Source organism: Hippocampus bargibanti, linkage group LG02, assembly GCF_051943395.1.
Source record: "Hippocampus bargibanti isolate YZ-2025 linkage group LG02, ASM5194339v1, whole genome shotgun sequence".
Lineage (NCBI taxonomy): Eukaryota > Metazoa > Chordata > Actinopteri > Syngnathiformes > Syngnathidae > Hippocampus > Hippocampus bargibanti.
Window position 1 is genome coordinate 73,991 of NC_142735.1, and position 19,426 is coordinate 93,416.

The following is a 19,426-nucleotide window of genomic DNA, read 5'->3' on the forward strand; positions in this document are numbered from 1 at the left end:
TTCTGTCTTAAACATTTTGGGGTAGATACAGTTAGCTAATGCTAATGCTAACGTAGCTGTCCTACTTTCGCTCAACGAAGCATCACACACACACAAGCAACTTCAAACTGGACCAATCCTGATGTATGCCGGTCTGTCACGTGTTAGGTTAAAATACTGATTAACTCACTATTTTAATGTTCATCTTAAAATGTTTAAAATGGCTAACTAAATGTATTTATTTCCCTCACAAGTATCCATTGAGATGACCGGTTGGTGATAACCTCATTTACAGCTTGCAAAAGGATTCTGAAGAAGAGCAGTAGTGGGCAGAGCGCTGACACCAAGTAAGCTTTCTCGGGTGAATGTGAAATAAAAAAGTTGGATTGAAATTGTAGTTCGCAAATATGTCATATACAGTGATATACAGTGGCTTACGAACTTAATTGGTTCCCAGACAGAGTGTGTAAGGTGAAAAGTGTGTATCCCAAAAATTAATTTCCCATAGGAAACCATTAAAATGAGACAAATCTGTTCCTAGGTCCCCATAAAACATAACATAACTTAAAACTACACAAAATATACTTTATTTTATGTATAATAAATGTGCTATTGTATTGTAATTAAAGAAATGAACTGTACTGTATAATAAAGTCGTTTTATTTACCTTTGTGATGGTCGTTGATGGAATGGAGTGGCCGCTTTCATCAGCATTAAACACTTGATGAGGAACGTAACCTTTTTCTTTCACCAACTTGAGGAATGATGCCTTCTAGGTGCTTTCTCTGCGATAATTTTACCTAGTTCCTCATCAAGCTGGTTCGAGCTGGGTTGATAGCTTTTTGCATCAAGTGTACAGGTGGCTTGTGCGGGTTAATTGTGGAGCCTAATTGATGGGATTTTCAACCTTGCAGTCTACACTCTGCCTTTGAACTATCAAAGTTGAAACGAATTGTGGAGCCTGATTGATGGGAATTTTAACCTTGCAGTCTACACTCTGCCCTTGAACTATCAAAGTTGAAACGAGTGCAAATTTCACTGTTTTCTATCCATGTTGTCACTCTGTCTCTGTAGTCTGCCTGTCTCTTTAATGTTTAAAGCACCTCCCCTCACTTCTGCGTTGGTGACCAATCACGTGGCTTTAACTGACGACTGGGGGCGGGGAAGAGAGGACCAAAACAAGCCGGCTGCCATTTTGTTTTAGGAGAACGGGCTCGTTCGCGAACGACACATCACTCATTGTGGCAGCTCCGTGTGTATCCCGAAAAATAGTTCGTATAGCAAGGTAAAATGTTCATAAATTAAACCGAAAAGTTCGTAAGGCAAGAGGTTCGTAAACCAAGCAGCAATGTGAGCCTTTTTTAATGTATTTATTTAATTTTTCAATCAGGGCTCCCCCCCCCCCCAACATTGTATTTATGACTCCCGTTTGTACATGTGAAATACAAAAATAATCCATTGGGAAATCTTTTTGACAAATGTAAACAAAGTCATTGCTTGCATAAATAATGAAAAAATAAATAATGGAGAAAAAAGTAGAAATGCCACGCATTTAAAAAAAAATTGATTATTACAGTCAAATCAATTCAAAATAAACAGATTACAAACTAGAAAAGAAGCACACCTTTCTTTGTGCGCGCTACTACAATGTGCGTTTTTCATTTAAACGTAACATTTTCTCAATCATAATTCGCTGGTTTGCCGTGAGATCATTTACAGAAAAAAAGTATACGTTTGGTCTCTCACACAACTCATAAGTACACTTAGAAATAAATGCTTCACAAATGTAATAGACCGTCATATGCTATTCTTTTATTTTTCTTTCCTCGTTCCCTTTCAAACGTTTCAAATACGCCGAGCTGACTGAAGATGAAAGCATTAAAGCACTTTATGATGCTACTCATGTTTGCTCATGTTTATGTAATAATAATAATAATAATACTCCATTTCATTTCGAAGCGCCTTTCAAAACTCTCAAGGTCACTTTACAGTCACAGGATCAGTTTTTCTGTGAGTGAGTAGCGGCTAGCCACACGCGTCAGCGTTCACTCAACTCGGCAGTAACTCAAATAGATGGAAAGCTAGCTAACTAGCTAATAGATAGCCAGCCAGCTAAATAGCCATACAGATAGCTAGCTAATCGATAGCCAGCTATCTATCCAGCCAGCCTGCTAAACAGCCATACAGCTAGCCAGCTAATAGATAGCCAGCTATATATCCAGCCAGTCAGCTAAATAGCCACATAGCTTGCTAGCTAATAGATAGCAAGCTATCAATCCAGCCAGCCATCTAAATAGCCATACAGATAGCTAATAGATAGCCACCTATCTATCCAGCCAGCCAGCTAAACATCCATACAGCTAACCAGCTAATAGATAGCCAATAGATAGACACCTATCTATCCAGCCAGCCAGCTAAATAGCCACATAGCTCGCTAGCTAATAGATAGCCAGCTATCAATCCATCCAGCCAGCTAAATAGCCACATAGCTAGCCAGCTAATAGATAGCCAATAGATAGCCAGCTATCAACCAGCTAATAGATAGCCAGCTATCAATCCAGCCAGCTAAATAGCCGCATAGCTAGCCAGCTAATAGATAGCCAATAGATAGCCAGCTATCTATCCAGGTAGGCAGCTAAACAGCCATACAGCTAGCCAGCTAATAGATAGCCAGCTATCTATCCAGTCAGCCAGCTAAATAGGCAGATAGTGACATAGCTAGATAGCGACATAGCTAGCTTGATAGCTAACTAGCGAGATAGCTCGCTAGTTAGCGCGAGCTATCAGATAGGTACCCAGTCAGTTAGATAGTGAATCGATAGCTATCTAAATAGCAAATAGCTAGGCAGATAGCTAATATATTGCAAATAGCTAGCTCGCTAGTTCCTTATCTATTTGAGTTACTTGCGGGTTGAGTGAACGCTGGCGCGTGTGGCTGCCGCTGCTCACCCACAAAACTGATCCTGTAACTATAAAGTGACCTTGAGAATTTTGAAAAGCGCTTAGAAATCAAATGGATTATTATTATTATTATTATTATCATCATCAATGTGGGGAAGGTTTGTTTTGGAGAAGGTGTAAAGAGCCCTCAGATGAATGGAAGTTGAGTTTGTTTTATGGATTGCGCAATAACGCGGGAAGACGCCATCATATCAACAGAAAAGTTTCAAAAGGAAGAACAACAGGTCGACTGCTCGTCCGTGATTGGGGGACAAGTTGCCGCGGGGCGGGGGGGGAGGGGCATCTGGTCGGGACTACGACCTATGACCCACGGCGTGTCCCCGAAGTCTGTTTCGGGACATGAAGAGCAGGACTTTGCGGATGCCGCTAAGGCGGTCTCTCAAGGAGGTGATGGCAAGGAAAGGAAGCTGTGCTCGACCTTCTAATGGAAGAACTGCGAGTAACCACCAACACCATGATGGACCGTTTGGACTATCCTGAAGACAGGGAGGGAGAAAGGGAGCATTAGGACAGCAAAAGGGGGAGGGAACAAAAAAACATTAACTCATTCACTGCCAGACGATGTCCAAAAATGTGTCCACTTTAGTGCCAGGCTTTTTGTCATTGTCACTCAAATTTCAGGACCCACAGAATATTGAGGTTTTAAATCGTTGTACTCAGTTCATCCTGTCTACTTGATATCCAATTTTAAGCAGATTCTTTACTTATAGACAGTGTAGGGAAAAATTGGCCTAAATATCATACATTCATATTCACACACACAATCGCAAACACGCATAATAATAATAATAATACATTTCATTTACAAGCGCCTTTCAAAACTCTCAAGGTCACTTTACAGTCACAGGATCAATTTTTCTGTGGGTGAGCAGTGGCAACCACATGTGCCAGCGTTCACTCAACCGGGAATAACTCAAATAGACCCAGTTACTTAGCTAGCTAATAGATAACTAATAGATGGCTATATAGCTAGTTAGACAGCTAATCGTTATTAAATATATAGCCAGCTAGTTAGCCAGCAACGGTGACCCCGTTCAACCGGGAATAATTCAAATAGATCAAGTTAGCTAGCTAATAGATAACTAATACCTATCTAGCTAGCTAACCATCCAGTTAGAGATAGCAAATAGATAGAAATAGCATACTTACATACACACATGCTACATACATAGGTAAAAATATTCAATAGTATAGCCTCTGGCATCGAAATGACTGGCTACGGCCCTGCATTGTTCCATCAAAGTGTCCTAATTTGCATGACATGAATTGCATTGCCGGAGGCCATGGCCAACGCTATATCGGGACCCAAGCATGAAAAAACAAAACCCCCCAAAATTGCCGCTCTACGTCATAATTTCAATTCCTGAATAAATTCGTGAATGGCAGTTGAATGAGTTAACTCGGGACCCAATCCTAACCCAAGTCAGAGTCAAGTCCTGTAAAACTCAAGTGGATAGTCTTTTGGCGCGAGATCATTGATCGACAGGATGTGCAAAGAATCCTACATACTTGAAGTTCGGAATCTTTCTCGGGTATGGGTCCAAAGTGCCCTTCAATGCGTTCCTTCTGCTCCGTTTTCAGGGAGTTGACCCAAACCAGGGCTTGGTCGTACACCGTGTCATGTAAAGACTTCAGCTCTCTTATCGCCAAGCCCTCCACCTAGGATGGATTGATCAATTCATTTGAGTTCTCCAGCCCTTCAAAAATCTCAACAAAGGGGTTCAGTTGACCGCCCCCCCTGCTGACCTTGACATCCTCCAAGTACTCAATATCGGCTGTGTTGTATCCATCTCTCTCGCTGTGTTGGATGACTTTAAACCTCCGCCTGCCGATGGTATCCACCACTGAGCGCCCGTCCGAGAAGAACGTCACATCGCGAATTTCCAACAGGCATCCGTAGTCTGCAAAGCTAGTCAAGAGGAAATGGAAGGAAAGAAGGATGAATATTCCAAATACAGTGATAGCTCCGCATACCAACGCTTCAGCTCACGAACTTTTTGCCTCACGAACAGTAAATTCGCAAGCATATAGTCTCGGCTGATGAACTAGTTTTCGGCGGACGAACCAAACCACACGGCGCCACGGTGGCTGGCGGACTAGTTTTTGGCGGATGAACACCAAACCAGAAGGGTCGAACAGCGCCACGGTGGATGGTGGACTAGTTTTCGTCACCCCCTTTCTTTGAGTGCAGACGTGGTTTGTTCTCGAGTGTAGTATTTTTGCTGTTACGGGATCGAAAAAGACCCCACTACAGGCTAGTGTTAAGCCGAAGAAGACCCAAAAGAAAATTACGGTCGAGCAGAAAATTAATACATTTCATTCATCAGCGCCTTTCAAAACTTTCAAGGTCACTTTACAGTCACAGGATAAGTTTTTCTGTGGGTGAGCAGCAGCAGCCACACGCGCCATCGTTCACTCAACCCGGAAGTAACTCAAACAGATAGAAAGCTAGCTAGCTAATAGATAACCAATAGCCAATAGCCAATAGCCAGCCAGCTGGATCACTATCCAGCCAGCTAGATAGCTTCTTCTTTTCCTTAAATATACTATTATGCTATTATATACTATTACAGTAAAGTCTCGTTATATCGATATTCAAGGGAGTCGGAAAAAATATCGATATAACCGGGACTATCGATATATCCGACCCTGTTTGCATGTAATTTTCTCCGTGCGTGCATAGAAATAGTATCGATATAACCGGGACTATCGATATATCCGATATCGATATAACGAGACTTTACTGTATTTAAATATATATTTGGGAGTAAAAATAAAATACATAAACACAGAAGAAGGACATCGTCAAAAAACACGAACAAGGTGTAAGTTTGTGTGACTTAGCGTCCCAGTACCAGTCTGCTAAGTCGACCATTGCTACGTGTGGCTAAGGGTGTTTCTGTGTTGTCTAAGCAACGGTCTCTTGCAATAGAAGAGGTTGAAAAACGTCTGTTGATTTGGTTTAACGAAAAACAGCTAGCAGGGGACAGTGTGAGTGAGGGTATAATTGCCGTGAAAGCACCAACTTCACTCGGATATCATCAAGAGGAAACTACATCAATGACCATCACAAAGGTAAATAAAACTACTTTATTATGCAGTACAGTTTATTTCTTTCATTACAGTACAATAGCACATTTATTATACATAAAATAAGGTACACTTTGTGTAGTTTTAAGGCTTATTTAGTCGAAAATTATGTTTTATGGTGACCTGGGAACGGATTATTCTCATTTTAATGGTTTCTTATGGGAAATAAATGTTCGACAGATGAACTTTTCGCCTTACACAGACTTTCTGGCAACCAATTGAGTTGAGGTATCACTGTGCACAAGACGGGACAATGTCTGCCACACTCACCCTTTGAGGTCGTCACCCAGACACATGCCAAAGCAGTTGGTTCCCGTTTCCATGCATCGGCGAATCATCAGTCGATAACAGGGCTCAAAGATATGCAGCGGGCAGGGTACGGTGGGGAAGGCCATGGTGCATACAAATATAGGCACATTCTTGTGGAGGCTGAAGACAGAAAGGCAAAGAGGAACATGGGACTGTCAAGGAAGAGGCTTTGCATAACCTTAGAATTGTAGGACTTGATGTCAGTTGGATGTGGCCCAGAGGTATAGTGATACCTCGGCTTACGAACACTTTAGCTCACAAACTTTTCGCCTGACGAACATTAAATTCGCGAGAATATAATCTTGGTATACAAACTAGTTTTCGGCGGACGAACCAAACCACATAGCGCCACGGTGGCTGGTGGACTAATTTTCCACAACCCTTTCGGGTGCAGATGTGGTTTGCTATCAAGTGGAGTACTTTTGCTATTATGGGACCGAAAAAGACCCCACCGCAGACTCGTGCTAAACCGAAGAGGTGACAAAAGAAAATTACAGTCGAGCATAAGAAGGAGATCACCGAAAAACATGAACGAGGTGTGCGTTTGTGTGACTTAGCGTCCTAGTACCAGTATGCTAAGTCGACCATTGCTACGTGTGGCTAAGGGTGTTTCTGTGTTGTCTCAGCGACGGTCTCAGGCAATCCAAAAGGTTGAATAACTTCTGTTGATTTGGATCAACAGAAAGCGGCTAGCAGGGGACAGTGTGAGTGAGGGTATTATCGCCGAGAAAGCACGGCAACTTCACGCGGATATCATCAAGAGGCAACTACACCAACGACCATCACAAAGGTAAATAAAACGAAGTTATTCTACAGTACAGTTTATTTCTTTAATTATCATCCAATAGCACATTTATTATACATAAAATATTGTATATTTTGTGTAGTTTTAAGGCTTATTTAGTTGACAATTATGTTTTATGGGGACCTGGGAACGGATTATTCTCATTTTTAATGCTTTCATATGGGAAATAAACTTTTCGCCTTACACACACTTTCTGGGAACCAATTAAGTTAGTAAGATGAGGTATCGCTATTTGATTTCACGACATACATCGTCAATCTCATTTTTTTGCCATGGGCCTCATTGTAGTTACGGTTTCCTCTCGATCATTATGAATTTGGGGAAATATTAGAATATTTAATCTCCTCGACATATTACATACAGCGCACACACAACAACGTTCATGAATAACTAGTTTTCAAATCTGAAGCCAAGACTAATGACTGTTATTGTGGTTTACATACGACAAATTTAAAATTTGGTTCGGACTTTAGCAAGCGCGACATGCTTGATTGGCTTTCGCGGGCCGAATAAAATGATCAGGCGGACCAAATTTGGCCCTCGCGCCTTGACTTTGACACCAGTGCTTTACAGATTTCACTTCACAGATAACAATTTTGATGAAAAGATAAGATGTTAAGCAGATTCCTTACTTACAGTGTATTGTCGGTGTTCAAATACCTGACATGTTTCGGCGACTACTTCCGCCTTCGTCAGAGTGTCACGGATGTTGCTGTGACGCGCCATTTTCAGCTGGTGTTGCTATGAGGGCGTGACCTACCTGTCAGAACTGACAGGCAAGCCACGCCCCCCGCTCGTCCCTCCAGGATGCTGCTCCAGGTAGTAGAGAGCATGTAAACTCCCTCATCCCTGTTGATGGTCCTTGGTCCTCGCTTTCGGATTTCAATGGCCTCCCTGATCCAGCGCTGATGTTTTTTGTCTTCGGTGCGGATGACTCTGGCCTTCTCCCAGTCCATGATGTGGTTCTCTCTTTTGCAGTGGTCCGTGATGGCTGATTTATGGTGCTCCTGTTGTGCTTGTTCTTTTATTGCTCTTGTTTGGATTGTTGCCGTCTCCTTCTCGCACTCGTTCTTGTGCTCTTTTTTTCTTGTATTGAAACTCCTTCCTGTCTCCCCGATGTATGATTTATTGCATGACTTGCATGGGATTTCATATATTGATATATATATACATATATATATTCATATATTCATATTCATATATCCATCGCCTTCTTGGACTTGAACATACACCACACGGACAACGGGGACATCAAAATAAAAGTACACAGGAAACCTACACATACTGACCAATATCTCCTTTGGACATCTGAACACCCCACTATTCATAAGTTGTCAGTCGTCAGAACATTACATGAACGCACCACAATAAACACGGACCCGGAAGACAAAACACAGGAGGAAAAACATATACAACACGCACTGAAAAAATGCCAATATCCCCAGTGGGCAATAACTAAAGGGGCAGAGCAGGTCAAAAACAAAAACAACACAAGACAGGGAAGAAAGAAAAAGCAAACAAACAAACAAGAACACAGAGCAATGGTAACACTACCGTACATAAGAGGAATCACAGAACGCATACAAAGGGCACTGAGGAAACACAACATAAACACACCGGTCAAACCACACACAACTCTCCGTCAAATCTTGGTCCACCCAAAGGACAAAATACTCCCGGAAAACAAATGTAACTCAATATATGAAATCCCATGCAAGTCATGCAATAAATCATACATCGGGGAGACAGGAAGGAGTTTCAATACAAGAAAAAAAGAGCACAAGAACGAGTGCGAGAAGGAGACGGCAACAATCCAAACAAGAGCAATAAAAGAACAAGCACAACAGGAGCACCATAAATCAGCCATCACGGACCACTGCAAAAGAGAGAACCACATCATGGACTGGGAGAAGGCCAGAGTCATCCGCACCGAAGACAAAAAACATCAGCGCTGGATCAGGGAGGCCATTGAAATCCGAAAGCGAGGACCAAGGACCATCAACAGGGATGAGGGAGCTTACATGCTCTCTACTACCTGGAGCAGCATCCTGGAGGGACCAGCGGGGGGCGTGGCTTGCCTGTCAGTTCTGACAGGTAGGTCACGCCCTCATAGCAACACCAGCTGAAAATGGCGCGTCACAGCAACATCCGTGACACTCTGACGAAGGCGGAAGTAGTCGCCGAAACATGTCAGGTATTTGAACACCGACAATACACTGTCTGTAAGGAAGGAATCTGCTTAACATTAGTTATCAAGTAGACAGGATGAATTTAGTACAACGAAAAGATAAGATGTGCTAAAATGCTGAGCTAAGATGATAACCAAGGCTTTAAATGTAGGACATATGTAGCAATAAACCTTACATCAAGTGGTGATCAGATAGTAAGGATAATAATCCTAATAATAATCAAGTTACATTGAATAGCAATAATGACATCATCGACTCACGTATAGTGAAACTCCAGTCATTCACCCGCCTTTTATTCCTAACCAACTGACCTTTGGTAATATAATACCGGTTTAAAAATACGGACCTATATTACAAGAGGTAAGGTTAATGATTATAAATAGATTTGTTAGCTCGGGCCTCTGGCTGGTGATACACTACATTTGGCGTAGTGCGAAAGGCAGAGGTCAGTGTGTCATCTCGACAGACGTGGGGCAGTAGGTCAAACCGTGGCGTTGGTTATGTCAGTCCACCAGCAAAGGGCATGGTCAGGGTAAAGGAAAATTGACAGAAATATTCACCCCCCCCCCCATGGAGAGGAAAGGTTAGACAACTACTATTTTTAGTATTTTTGGCTATCAATCTATGGCCATGATCAACACGTCATAACTGAACACATGAAGACAAGACTTGAAAGGAAAGACAGTGATACCTCATTTTATGAATTTAATTGGTTCCCAGAAAGTGTATAAAAGGTGAAAAGTTTGTCTGCCAAACATTTATTCCCCATAAGAAACAATTAAAAATGAGATTAATCCGTTCCTAAATTCCCATAAAACGTAATTTTCTACTAAATAAGCCTAAAACTACACATAATATACCCATTTGATGTATAATAAATGTGATATTGTATTGTAATTAAAGAAATAAACTGTACAGTGTAATAAAGTAGTTTTATGGTCATTGATGAAGTTGAGTGCTTTCTCGGCGACAATACCCTCACTCACACTGTATGTGCTAGCTGCTTTTCGTTAATCCAAATCAACAGAAGTTTTTCAACCTCCTCTATTGCCTGAGACCGTTGCTTAGCCAACACAGAAACACACTTAGCCACAAGTAGCAATGGTCAACTTACCGTACTGGTACCGGGACGCTAAGTCACACAAATGCACGTCTCGTTCATGTTTTTCGGTGATCTCCTTCTTCTGCTCGACCGTAATTTTCTTTTGCGTCCTCTTCGGCTTAACACTAGCCTCTGGTGGGGTCTTTTTTTGGTCCCATAATAGCAAAAGTACACCACTCGATAACAAACCACATCTGCACTCAAAGAGAGGGTGTGTGGAAGACTAGTCCACCAGCCACAGTGGCGCTGTGTGGTTTGGTTCGTCCGCCAGAAACTAGTTCGTATGGCAAGATTATCTTCTCGCGAATTTAATGTTCATAAAGTGAAACGTTCGTGGGATAAAGCGTTCGTAAAATGAGGTATCACTGTAGTTGGATATTCTAACAAATGTTATGTTCATGAAGAGGAAGTTGAAAACGCTTACTTGGACAGCTCAGCCATCTCCTCGTTGTGAATTTTCTGTCTTTCCATGAGCTCAGACGGAAGATACCTTGCAATGAGGTTTTCCATTAATATGGTCTTGCAGTATTGTCTTTGGACAAGGTACTGTGGAGGTATGCAGAACATTTCAGAGGTAAGAAGGAGACGACAACAACAGCAAGATCGATCAATCTAGCTATTTCGCTAGCTAGTTAGTTCACCAGCTAGTTTGCCAGCTAGTTTGCTGTTAGCTAGCTGTTCGCTAGCTAGTCTGCTAGCTAGTCCGCCAGCTAGTCCGCAAGCTAGTTCACCGGCTAGTTCACTAGCTAGTCCGCCAGCTAGTTTGCCAGCTAGACCCCCAGCTAGTCCGCCAGCTAGTTCGCTAGCTAGTCTGTGAGCTAGTACACTAGCTTGTCCGCGAGAAAGTCCGCGAGCTAGTCCGCTGGATTGTCTGCGAGCTAGTTCCTGAGCTAGTCCGCGAGCTAGTTCGCTAGCTATCTGCGTTTATGGGCTTTCAATGTTGAATTAAAAACATAAAAATACTCGAGTGTACGAAAGAGATTTCATTCGGAGGCTCACATACATACTTCAGATAGTTCTTCTTTGCAAAGTGGACACTTTGGGTTGTGGTCCAGACATCTTTTGAGACACTGGAGACAGAAGGTGTGACCGCAAGGCGTCGTCACCGGCTCATACAATAATCTAGATACAAATACATAAAACTGCCCTTTAGCATGTACTGTAACCAAAATGTAGATGGACCAGGATGGATGAAGCACCTCACCTCATACAAAGAGAACATTCCAGATCGGTTGGGTCCAAAAGGTCCCCAACTGCAGAACTTAACAGATCAATTGTCTCTGCCGACTCTAAAAGATGAGACAAAAGTTCCAACATTTCTATTCTCCAGTAATTCAATTATGAGCATTTGTGCGCTCACCAGATTTGAATCTTTTCTTGGCATCGTTCTCCCACGTCAACCTCCGCTTTCGTTTGTATGGAAGACAATGGTCCGTCGTCTTGTCCTCCTGAGCTGCGACCTCACTGCTATCCAACCTTCCGGTCGCAGGAGCACTGGGAGCATCAGTCGATTCGAATGACGGCGTGATAGGGCCGAGGATCTGAGAAAAGGACGACAGAATTATAACACTTCCTTTTTGAGATACCTAGTACCAACACCCCTGGCGCAAATACCAGTAGATTCAGATTTTTTTTCTACCGCTCGCTACACGTTTACCAATTTAGTTGATGCTTGGTCTCTTCTGACCTGAGAGGGTGCACCGATGTTCTTCTTCGTACGGCCCCGACAGGACAGGATGTTGGGGAAATCCGAGATGTGTTCAGGAAGCCGATTTGACACGGGAGCCAAGAGCTCACGAAGGAGCTGGGGAAGCAATGAGGACAAAACAAGTCAGACGTAGTCATTTAAAGCGTCTTCTTGAATAATTTGCTTGTTGAGTTAGTGTCAGAGATGTTCGATCGGACACTTGACGAAGGCTCGGACCCGAAAAGATTCTTTACTGCCGGCAGGAGACGCAGCCATTCATGACAGACGCCTGAATTCTGCAGCCCTTTGCCAAGCTATTTATTTAGAGTATATGCTAATTTAAGTGATACATTAGTAAAACATAGTTTTCTTGATTAGAGTACCACGCCCCTGGGCGTTCTAAGCGCGAACAGCTGTAAGCAATAAACATTGTCTCTTCCATGAACTGATAAATTTGTAACCTGGCTCATGAGCTCTTCCTGTGAAGGAGTTTCAAGTCGTAAATTGATTCGGTGATAAAGGTGTTTCCCAAGTCCTAAATTCTGTCCAAGGCCAGATCTCCTAGATGAAGATGACGGTTTAACAAGCTGTGTCTGTTGACCTCAGATTGACCCCAGGTTGTCTGTGCTTCAATTGTGTATTCGAGTCACACATGTTGACTAAGCATATAACAGCATGAAACTTTTAAATATGATAACTTCTTATTCTGTCTAATCTCTATCATTTAGTTAGGCGGTTGCTTTTTAATTAGCCACATATTCTTTGGGCAAAATGTCATCGATACAATCATTGGATACCTTGTTGGTTTCATTCCTAGCCAATCGACAGTCAGGTTCTATCGAAAGACATAGAAGGTATTCTCGTAGTGCTTCCTCAGTCCTGCCCAGTGACATCAGAGCCTGTGCCTGACGAACATGACCCTGGAGACAAACGGTTGCAAGTGGTTGATCAGCAATGAATTCATTCAAAGAGAAACAAACCAATCCAAACTCCAAGTCATGATTGGTTGTACCTTAGACCACCGAGGCATGAGTCTGCAGGCCATCTCGGCATCTCTCAGCGCCTCTTCGTAGTGTTTCAGACTGGAGTGGATCTGGGAGCGGTTACTGAACAGAATGTGGTCCGTGGGTACTGCAGAGTACAATCAATATGCAATTAAGATATATACAGTGATATATAAGTTTACGAATGCTATAGTTTCCGAACTTTTCACCTTACAAACATTAAATTCGCGAGAATATAATCTTGGCATGCAAACTAGTTTTCGGCAAACGAACAAAACCACACGGAGCGCCACGGTGGTTGGCAGACTAGTTTTCGGCGGAAGAACACCAAACCGCACGGTCGAACAGCGCCACGGTGGCTGGCGGAGTTGTTTTCATCACCCCTTTCTTTGAGAGCTTACGTGGTTTGGATTATTCTCATTTTTAATGGTTTCTTGTGGGAAATAATTGTTTGGCAGACGAACTTTTTGCCTAACACACACTATTTGGGAACCAATTAAACTCATAAACTAAGATATCAGTGTATTCCCAAAAAAATGGACATCAACAAAATGAGACGTCTGAATGGTGGGTCTTGCCAGGCCTAAAGCCTTGATTACTTTCTGAATTGAATTCAAAAGTTGATTAGCCTGTCAATATTCTGTTGCAAATACATTCGGAATACAAAGCGAGTTATAAAAGCCAAAGATGTTTGCAAACATTTGGTGTCAAATGTAATTAGCATTTAAATGTGTATTTATTTGTGTTCAATACCACATTTCAGTGTCTATTGCTGTGGTTTCTTAATCTTGTACCTTGGAGGTACTGAACTCAACCAGTTGTATCTGCTCATTCACCAAACCCTTCTTCCAATGACTGTACCCACTAACTGCAGACTAGACTGAGGGGTGGAACTCTGCTGCGGAGGATCCACCAAACCCCTAGGGTTCGATCGAACCCAGTTTAAAAAAAATCACTGACCTACTGACATGAAAACAATTTCACTGTCACTGCAGAATGTTTCCACTGGATCTATAATCTGGAATATGAGACTACATGTAAAGCCAGTTACTTGTGAATTTTAAGAAAAAATGACTATGTCAAATGGATTAGGTTCCACATTACAAAACCCCTCTGCCTTACAAAACCATGCAGCACTATGAAGGTCATCCACATTCTCTGTTTCATAACCACTCAAATTTACGCAAATGACACATTTAGCCCCCAAAAAATACTCTGGCCTGAGTATGCAACCAAACTATCCATCCATACATTCTCCAGACTCTCTTATCCTCATTAGAGTCACAGAGGGGTTTCTGGAGCCTATCCCAGCTGTCTCCGGGCACTAGGCGAATGACACCCTGAATTGATTGCCAGTCAGTCGCGGGGCACATAGAGACAAACAAACATCCGCACTCGCACCAAGGGACAGTTTAGTGTTTTCGATCAGCCCGCCATGCATTTTTTGGCAATGTGTGAGAACATGCAAATTCCACATAGAAAAGCCGGACGGAACAGGTCTTCAACTCACAACCTGTGCACTGTGAAGTCAGCATGCTAACCATTCCACTAACGGGCTGCCAACATATAATCACCCAGCCCAATTTACCTTGCCCTTTGGAAGGTAGTCGACTCAGTGGGTAGGGGGAAAGGACTAGACCAGTGTTTCTTAACCTGGGTTTGATCGAACCCTAGGGGTTCGGTGAGTCAGTCTCAGGGGTTCGGTGGATCCTCCGCCACAGAGGTCCACCCCTCAGTCCAGTCTTCGGTAAGTAGGCACAGTCATTGGAAGAAGGGTTTGGTGAATGAGCATATAAAACTGGTGGGGTTCGGTGCCTCCAACAAGATTAAGAACCACTGGACTAAACTGATGCTGAGTAAAAGCAGACAAAAATAGATCTTGGTCTGTCTCTGGGTGCCGCGTCACCAAACGGGCCGGGACTGCTGTTATGGAGCATTTCACACACAGTCTCTGCCGATTCTATCAGCAAGACGTGGGCGGACTTGCTTGAAATTCCCTGAGGACTTGCCCTCACGTGTTGCACCTTATATGTTCAATGTAGTGTACCGTCAGGAATTCTCAGAGGTCCCACTGGAAATTACCCAATTTCAGTGATTTTGTCAGTCTTGACTGCTCAGCAATACCAAGTACTGATATACCACCAGTATCTACAATACATTAAACCATGAACACAATGGCAGATAATTGTGAACCAAGATATTTCTGTGTTTCTGAGGCTTCACCCATGTGTCAAACACCCACAAAGTAGCACCAACCACTGGCAACAAAGACATACTTTTTTGTCATAAATGTTTCTATGTATTTGTGATCTGGAAATAAAGCTAGTATCGGCCCGAATTTGATACCCAATCTCAGTACCCTTTCATCCCAGATACAGTGTGTATTGGTACTTGGTAACTAATAGATACCAAGTGTCAGCGATGTACAGAAAAGCAAAACGAATACGTCACCATGTAGGCTTAGTCATGCTGATGAGGTGATACCAGGGCAAATGGGGCAATCAGGGCCAGTCATAGACCATAATCAGTCAGGACAATAGAGGTAATCAGTGTAGCCTCAGGGACTAGTCCTCTGCTCCCCCCAACCTTAGAGCAGGGACCTATCATAGCAGAGTCCTGGCATCGCCAACTCTGTAAATTAGGGATATATATATAGAGAGAGAGAGAGGGCGAAGCTACCAGCAAATGTTAGTTCGCTGACGAAGCTCCTCGGATGAGAAGCGAAACGTCTGACACCTTCAAAGAAGTACAGATGATGGCTGTAGAAACCTTTTCATCGATGGATCACTCCTGTACGACTGAGAGCTTACACAGACGCAAAATGAATAAGTACTAAGATGGCAGTCAGTACATAATTAACCTGTCGATTCACTTTTTCGCAACATGTTTGTTGAGTGGAGATTTGTTTTAATCCAAAATCCCTTCTTCGGCTCAATATAAGTCTAACAACACTGAATTAAACATCATTGCAAGCAGGCGAGACATGGTCTTACGTTTACCCCGTGGTTATATCAGCATGTCTATTTCAGAAACAACTGAGCATTCCTAGTGGTGACCTGCAATAATACCCTTGACCTACATTTGTGTCATTCTCCGATTACACAACGAGTGAGCCAAACGGGGGCGTGACGCGCTTACGCAATGTTTGGCCCACTGGCCCAGCCAACATCAAGCTTGTTATCCAACACGTGGAGACGAACACAAACACGCACTCTCAATGGAATGTTTCAGCATAAACACTAAGGATAGATAGATGGATGGATAGATAGATAGTTATTCTCATCTTATTTCTTTTTACGCTGCATAGGAAGAATTCTGGGAAGGTGTCAAAAGTGAATTCTTAAGACGGCTAGTCAATGTTTACTAAGTTAACAACTTGGATTGAAGTAGGAAAATAAGATTGTTTTTCATTTTAACTCATGGACCAGTTGTTTTTTTTTTACATGAGACAAAACTACAAGACCAAAATATTGATTTAAAATCATTCTATTAAAATTACTTAAAAATTACTTCTATTAATTACTTAAAAAAGTCAATGATTTGGTGATGAATCATCAAATCAAAAACAAAACTGTTCTTAATTTCCTAAAGACTTCTTTTCAAAGAGACAATATTTGAAATTTCAAGTCCAGAAAATAGGCATGAAGATAATGTAATTCTGATTAATGTCCAAGTTTGGTAAAGTGAAAGCAAATTGGCAAAAAAATGTTAATTGCTTTCAAAGGCAGAAGTAGATGCTTCCCATTATGTTATTTTCATTAACGACAATGATAATCAGCCTGTATATTTAATAATAACAAATATGAGAGACTATATTTACTGGTGAGAGGTTGAAATTACAAGGATTTGAACACGTCTGTGTAAGCTCTCAGTCGTACAGGAGTGGTCCATCGATGAGAAGGTTTCTTCAGCCGTCATCTGTACTTCTTTGAAGGTGTCGAACGTTTCGCTTCTTATCCAAGAAACTTCGTCAGCAAACTAAAGTCTTACTGGTAGTTTAGGCCCTATACATACATATATATATATATATATATATATATATATATATATATATATATATACTGTCCAGACATTGCGGTGCCGGACTCTGCTATGATAGGTCCTTGTTCTCAGGTTGGGGGGAAGCAGAGGACTACTCGCTGCAGCTGCTCCACTGATAGTTATTATCGTTCTGACTAACGACTGGCCTGATTGCCCCATCATCAGTATTACTAATCCTATGTTGCCTAAGCAGGCTATTGTATGAACGATCCAAATTGAACCTCACCCCACCAAACCGGTTTAATGTAGGATTTAGTTGTTTTATGAAAATCGCTTCTTTTACTAAATAATCTTAGTGAAAGAACATAAGATGGTTTGAAAGGGGAGTAAAAGGGATATACAGTGAGACCTCAACTTACAAACACCTCAACTTACAAACTTTTTGTCTTACAAACGTCAAATTGATGAAAATTCAACCTTATAATAAGCACTATTTTCATAATACACACCCACCACGGCTGGCGGAGTGATCTTCGGCGGAAGCACACGACCGGACAGCACCAGAGGTTAAGTTACCAACAGTCCTTATGGAAGGTGACTCTCCTTCCATAAGCCATCAGCGACCATCAAAAAGGTAAATAAAACTTTATTTTACAGCACAGTTTATTTCTTTAATTACAGTCCTCATGTAATGTGCCTCTCTTTCCAAACAGCAATTCCCTTTGACCTTCGACCTCCAACGCCATTCCATCAAGCCATCAATGACCACCACAAATGTAAATAAAGTGACTTTATGATACAATGCAGTGCATTTCCTTCATTACAATACAATAGCACATTTATTATACATAGAATAAGGTATGTTGTGTGTAGTTTTAAGGCTTATTTAGTTGAAAAGTATATTTTATGGAAACCCGGGAACGGATTATTCTCATTTTAATGGTTTCCTATGGGAAATGTGTTTTTGAGATACACACTTTTCACCTTACACACTCTGTCTGGGAACCAATTAAGTTCGTAAGCCTAGACTACCAGTAAGACTTTAGTTTGCTGACGAAGTTTCTTGGATGAGAAGCGAAACGCCCGACACCTTCAATGAAGTACAGATGACGGCTGAAGAAACCTTTTCATCAACATTTCATTTATAAGCGGCTTTCAAAATAAATGGAAAAAAATTGAAAATACTGTACACCAATCATGGGTCTGCGATTTATACGTACTCCGGTGTGCCTTATATGTCCATAAAACACAAGACTTACATATCAAGATGGCTTGGTTGTATTTCTCCAAAGCCGCTTCCACCTTCTTCTCCGAGTAAAGTCCGTTGCCCTCCAGGCGTAGCTGTCCGGCCCGGTACACCCTCGGGAACCATTTGGCTAGCAGGTTGCTGAGAACCACGTTGACTCTGTAGCTCCGAACTGCCACTCGGGAGCTGACCCTGCACTCCCTACAAACCACCTCTTTCTCCTTCTTGTCCCTCTCCAGACACTTTTTACAGAAACAATGTCCACACGCTAGAGTGACGGGCTCGAACAGGGAACTCAGACATATCCGACAGGAGAATCCCGCCGTTTCCGCGTCCTCTTCTCCGCCGTCCAGCCTGGCGATGGACGTCAGGTAGTCGACAAGGTTATCCAGGTGAGCGGATCTCAATTTGTCCATTTCCGCGGCTTGTCGATAAGCGACGAAAGCCTCGGCGACTTTACCCCCGAAAGCGAGCGCGTCGGCCCGCTTCACCGTCAACTCCTGTCGGCTCTCTCCATCATCCAAAACCGCCAGGTGGCATTCGTAAATTTCCGCGGCCAAGTCAAAGTTTTTCGCCCGGAAAGCTTCCGCGGCGAGCTGGAGCATACTCTCGCTCTCTGTTCCCATGGCGGCCGCTTTGTTGCGGGAGGTCATGTGCGTGGAATATCCACGCGTATGTTAGACGTCAAATGTTTGGGGAAGGAAGCACCAACTAAGTGCCTCCACGCACCGCATTTCCCATTCAAAAGAAACAGGGAGGTGGCGGTGGGTAGTAATGTGTCGTTTGCGAACGAGCCGGATCCCAAAGAGCCGGAAATGGGAGCCGACTCGTTTTGTCATATATTCACCGGCCCCGGTCTTCGGTTAAAGCCGCACGTGATTGGTGGATAGCCGTGGTAGAGGAGGGAGCGGAGAATTACAGACACAAGCAGCAGTGAGGAAAAGGGGGGATGGGGGGAGTGAGGGTAGACATGTGGTTAAATGTTATCACATTATGCTGTTATTATTATTCAATTATATTTTTTAATAGTTGGTATGATAGCATTATTAATATGAAAAGCAAATTAGTGACAG

General features: G+C 42.6%; 1 protein-coding gene across 2 annotated transcripts; it reads right to left on the bottom strand.

Moving 5' to 3' along the window:
• Positions 1-659: 659 nt before the first annotated feature.
• LOC148901028 (LON peptidase N-terminal domain and RING finger protein 3-like) lies at positions 660-19,085 on the bottom strand. 2 transcript variants are annotated; one of them, XM_089018930.1, is made up of 12 exons: positions 18,367-19,085; positions 13,135-13,253; positions 12,920-13,042; positions 12,093-12,239; positions 11,796-11,976; positions 11,640-11,724; positions 11,443-11,557; positions 10,860-10,981; positions 6,301-6,459; positions 4,687-4,849; positions 4,450-4,599; positions 660-3,416 (listed from the first exon to the last, which is right to left on the bottom strand). In XM_089018930.1, the coding sequence occupies exons 1-12, from the start codon at positions 19,004-19,006 to the stop codon at positions 3,234-3,236; spliced, it is 2,187 nt and encodes a 728-aa protein (XP_088875056.1). In that variant the 5' UTR covers positions 19,007-19,085; the 3' UTR covers positions 660-3,233. The 2 variants fall into 2 exon arrangements, with proteins under 2 accessions (XP_088875056.1, XP_088875066.1); XM_089018940.1 differs by having other exon boundaries at positions 664-3,416; positions 12,123-12,239; positions 18,367-19,084.
• Positions 19,086-19,426: the final 341 nt, after the last annotated feature.

Excerpts from the sequence above, each read along its gene's own strand:
- LOC148901028 (XM_089018930.1), bottom strand. The coding sequence starts at position 19,006 with ATGACCTCCCGCAACAAAGCGGCCGCCATGGGAACAGAGAGCGAGAGT. Across the intron at positions 13,254-18,366 it reads CAACCAAGCCATCTTGATAT|TACCCACGGACCACATTCTG; the intron begins GTAAGTCTTGTG and ends TGTACTCTGCAG. Across the intron at positions 11,977-12,092 it reads ACCAAGCATCAACTAAATTG|ATCCTCGGCCCTATCACGCC; the intron begins GTAAACGTGTAG and ends TCCTTTTCTCAG.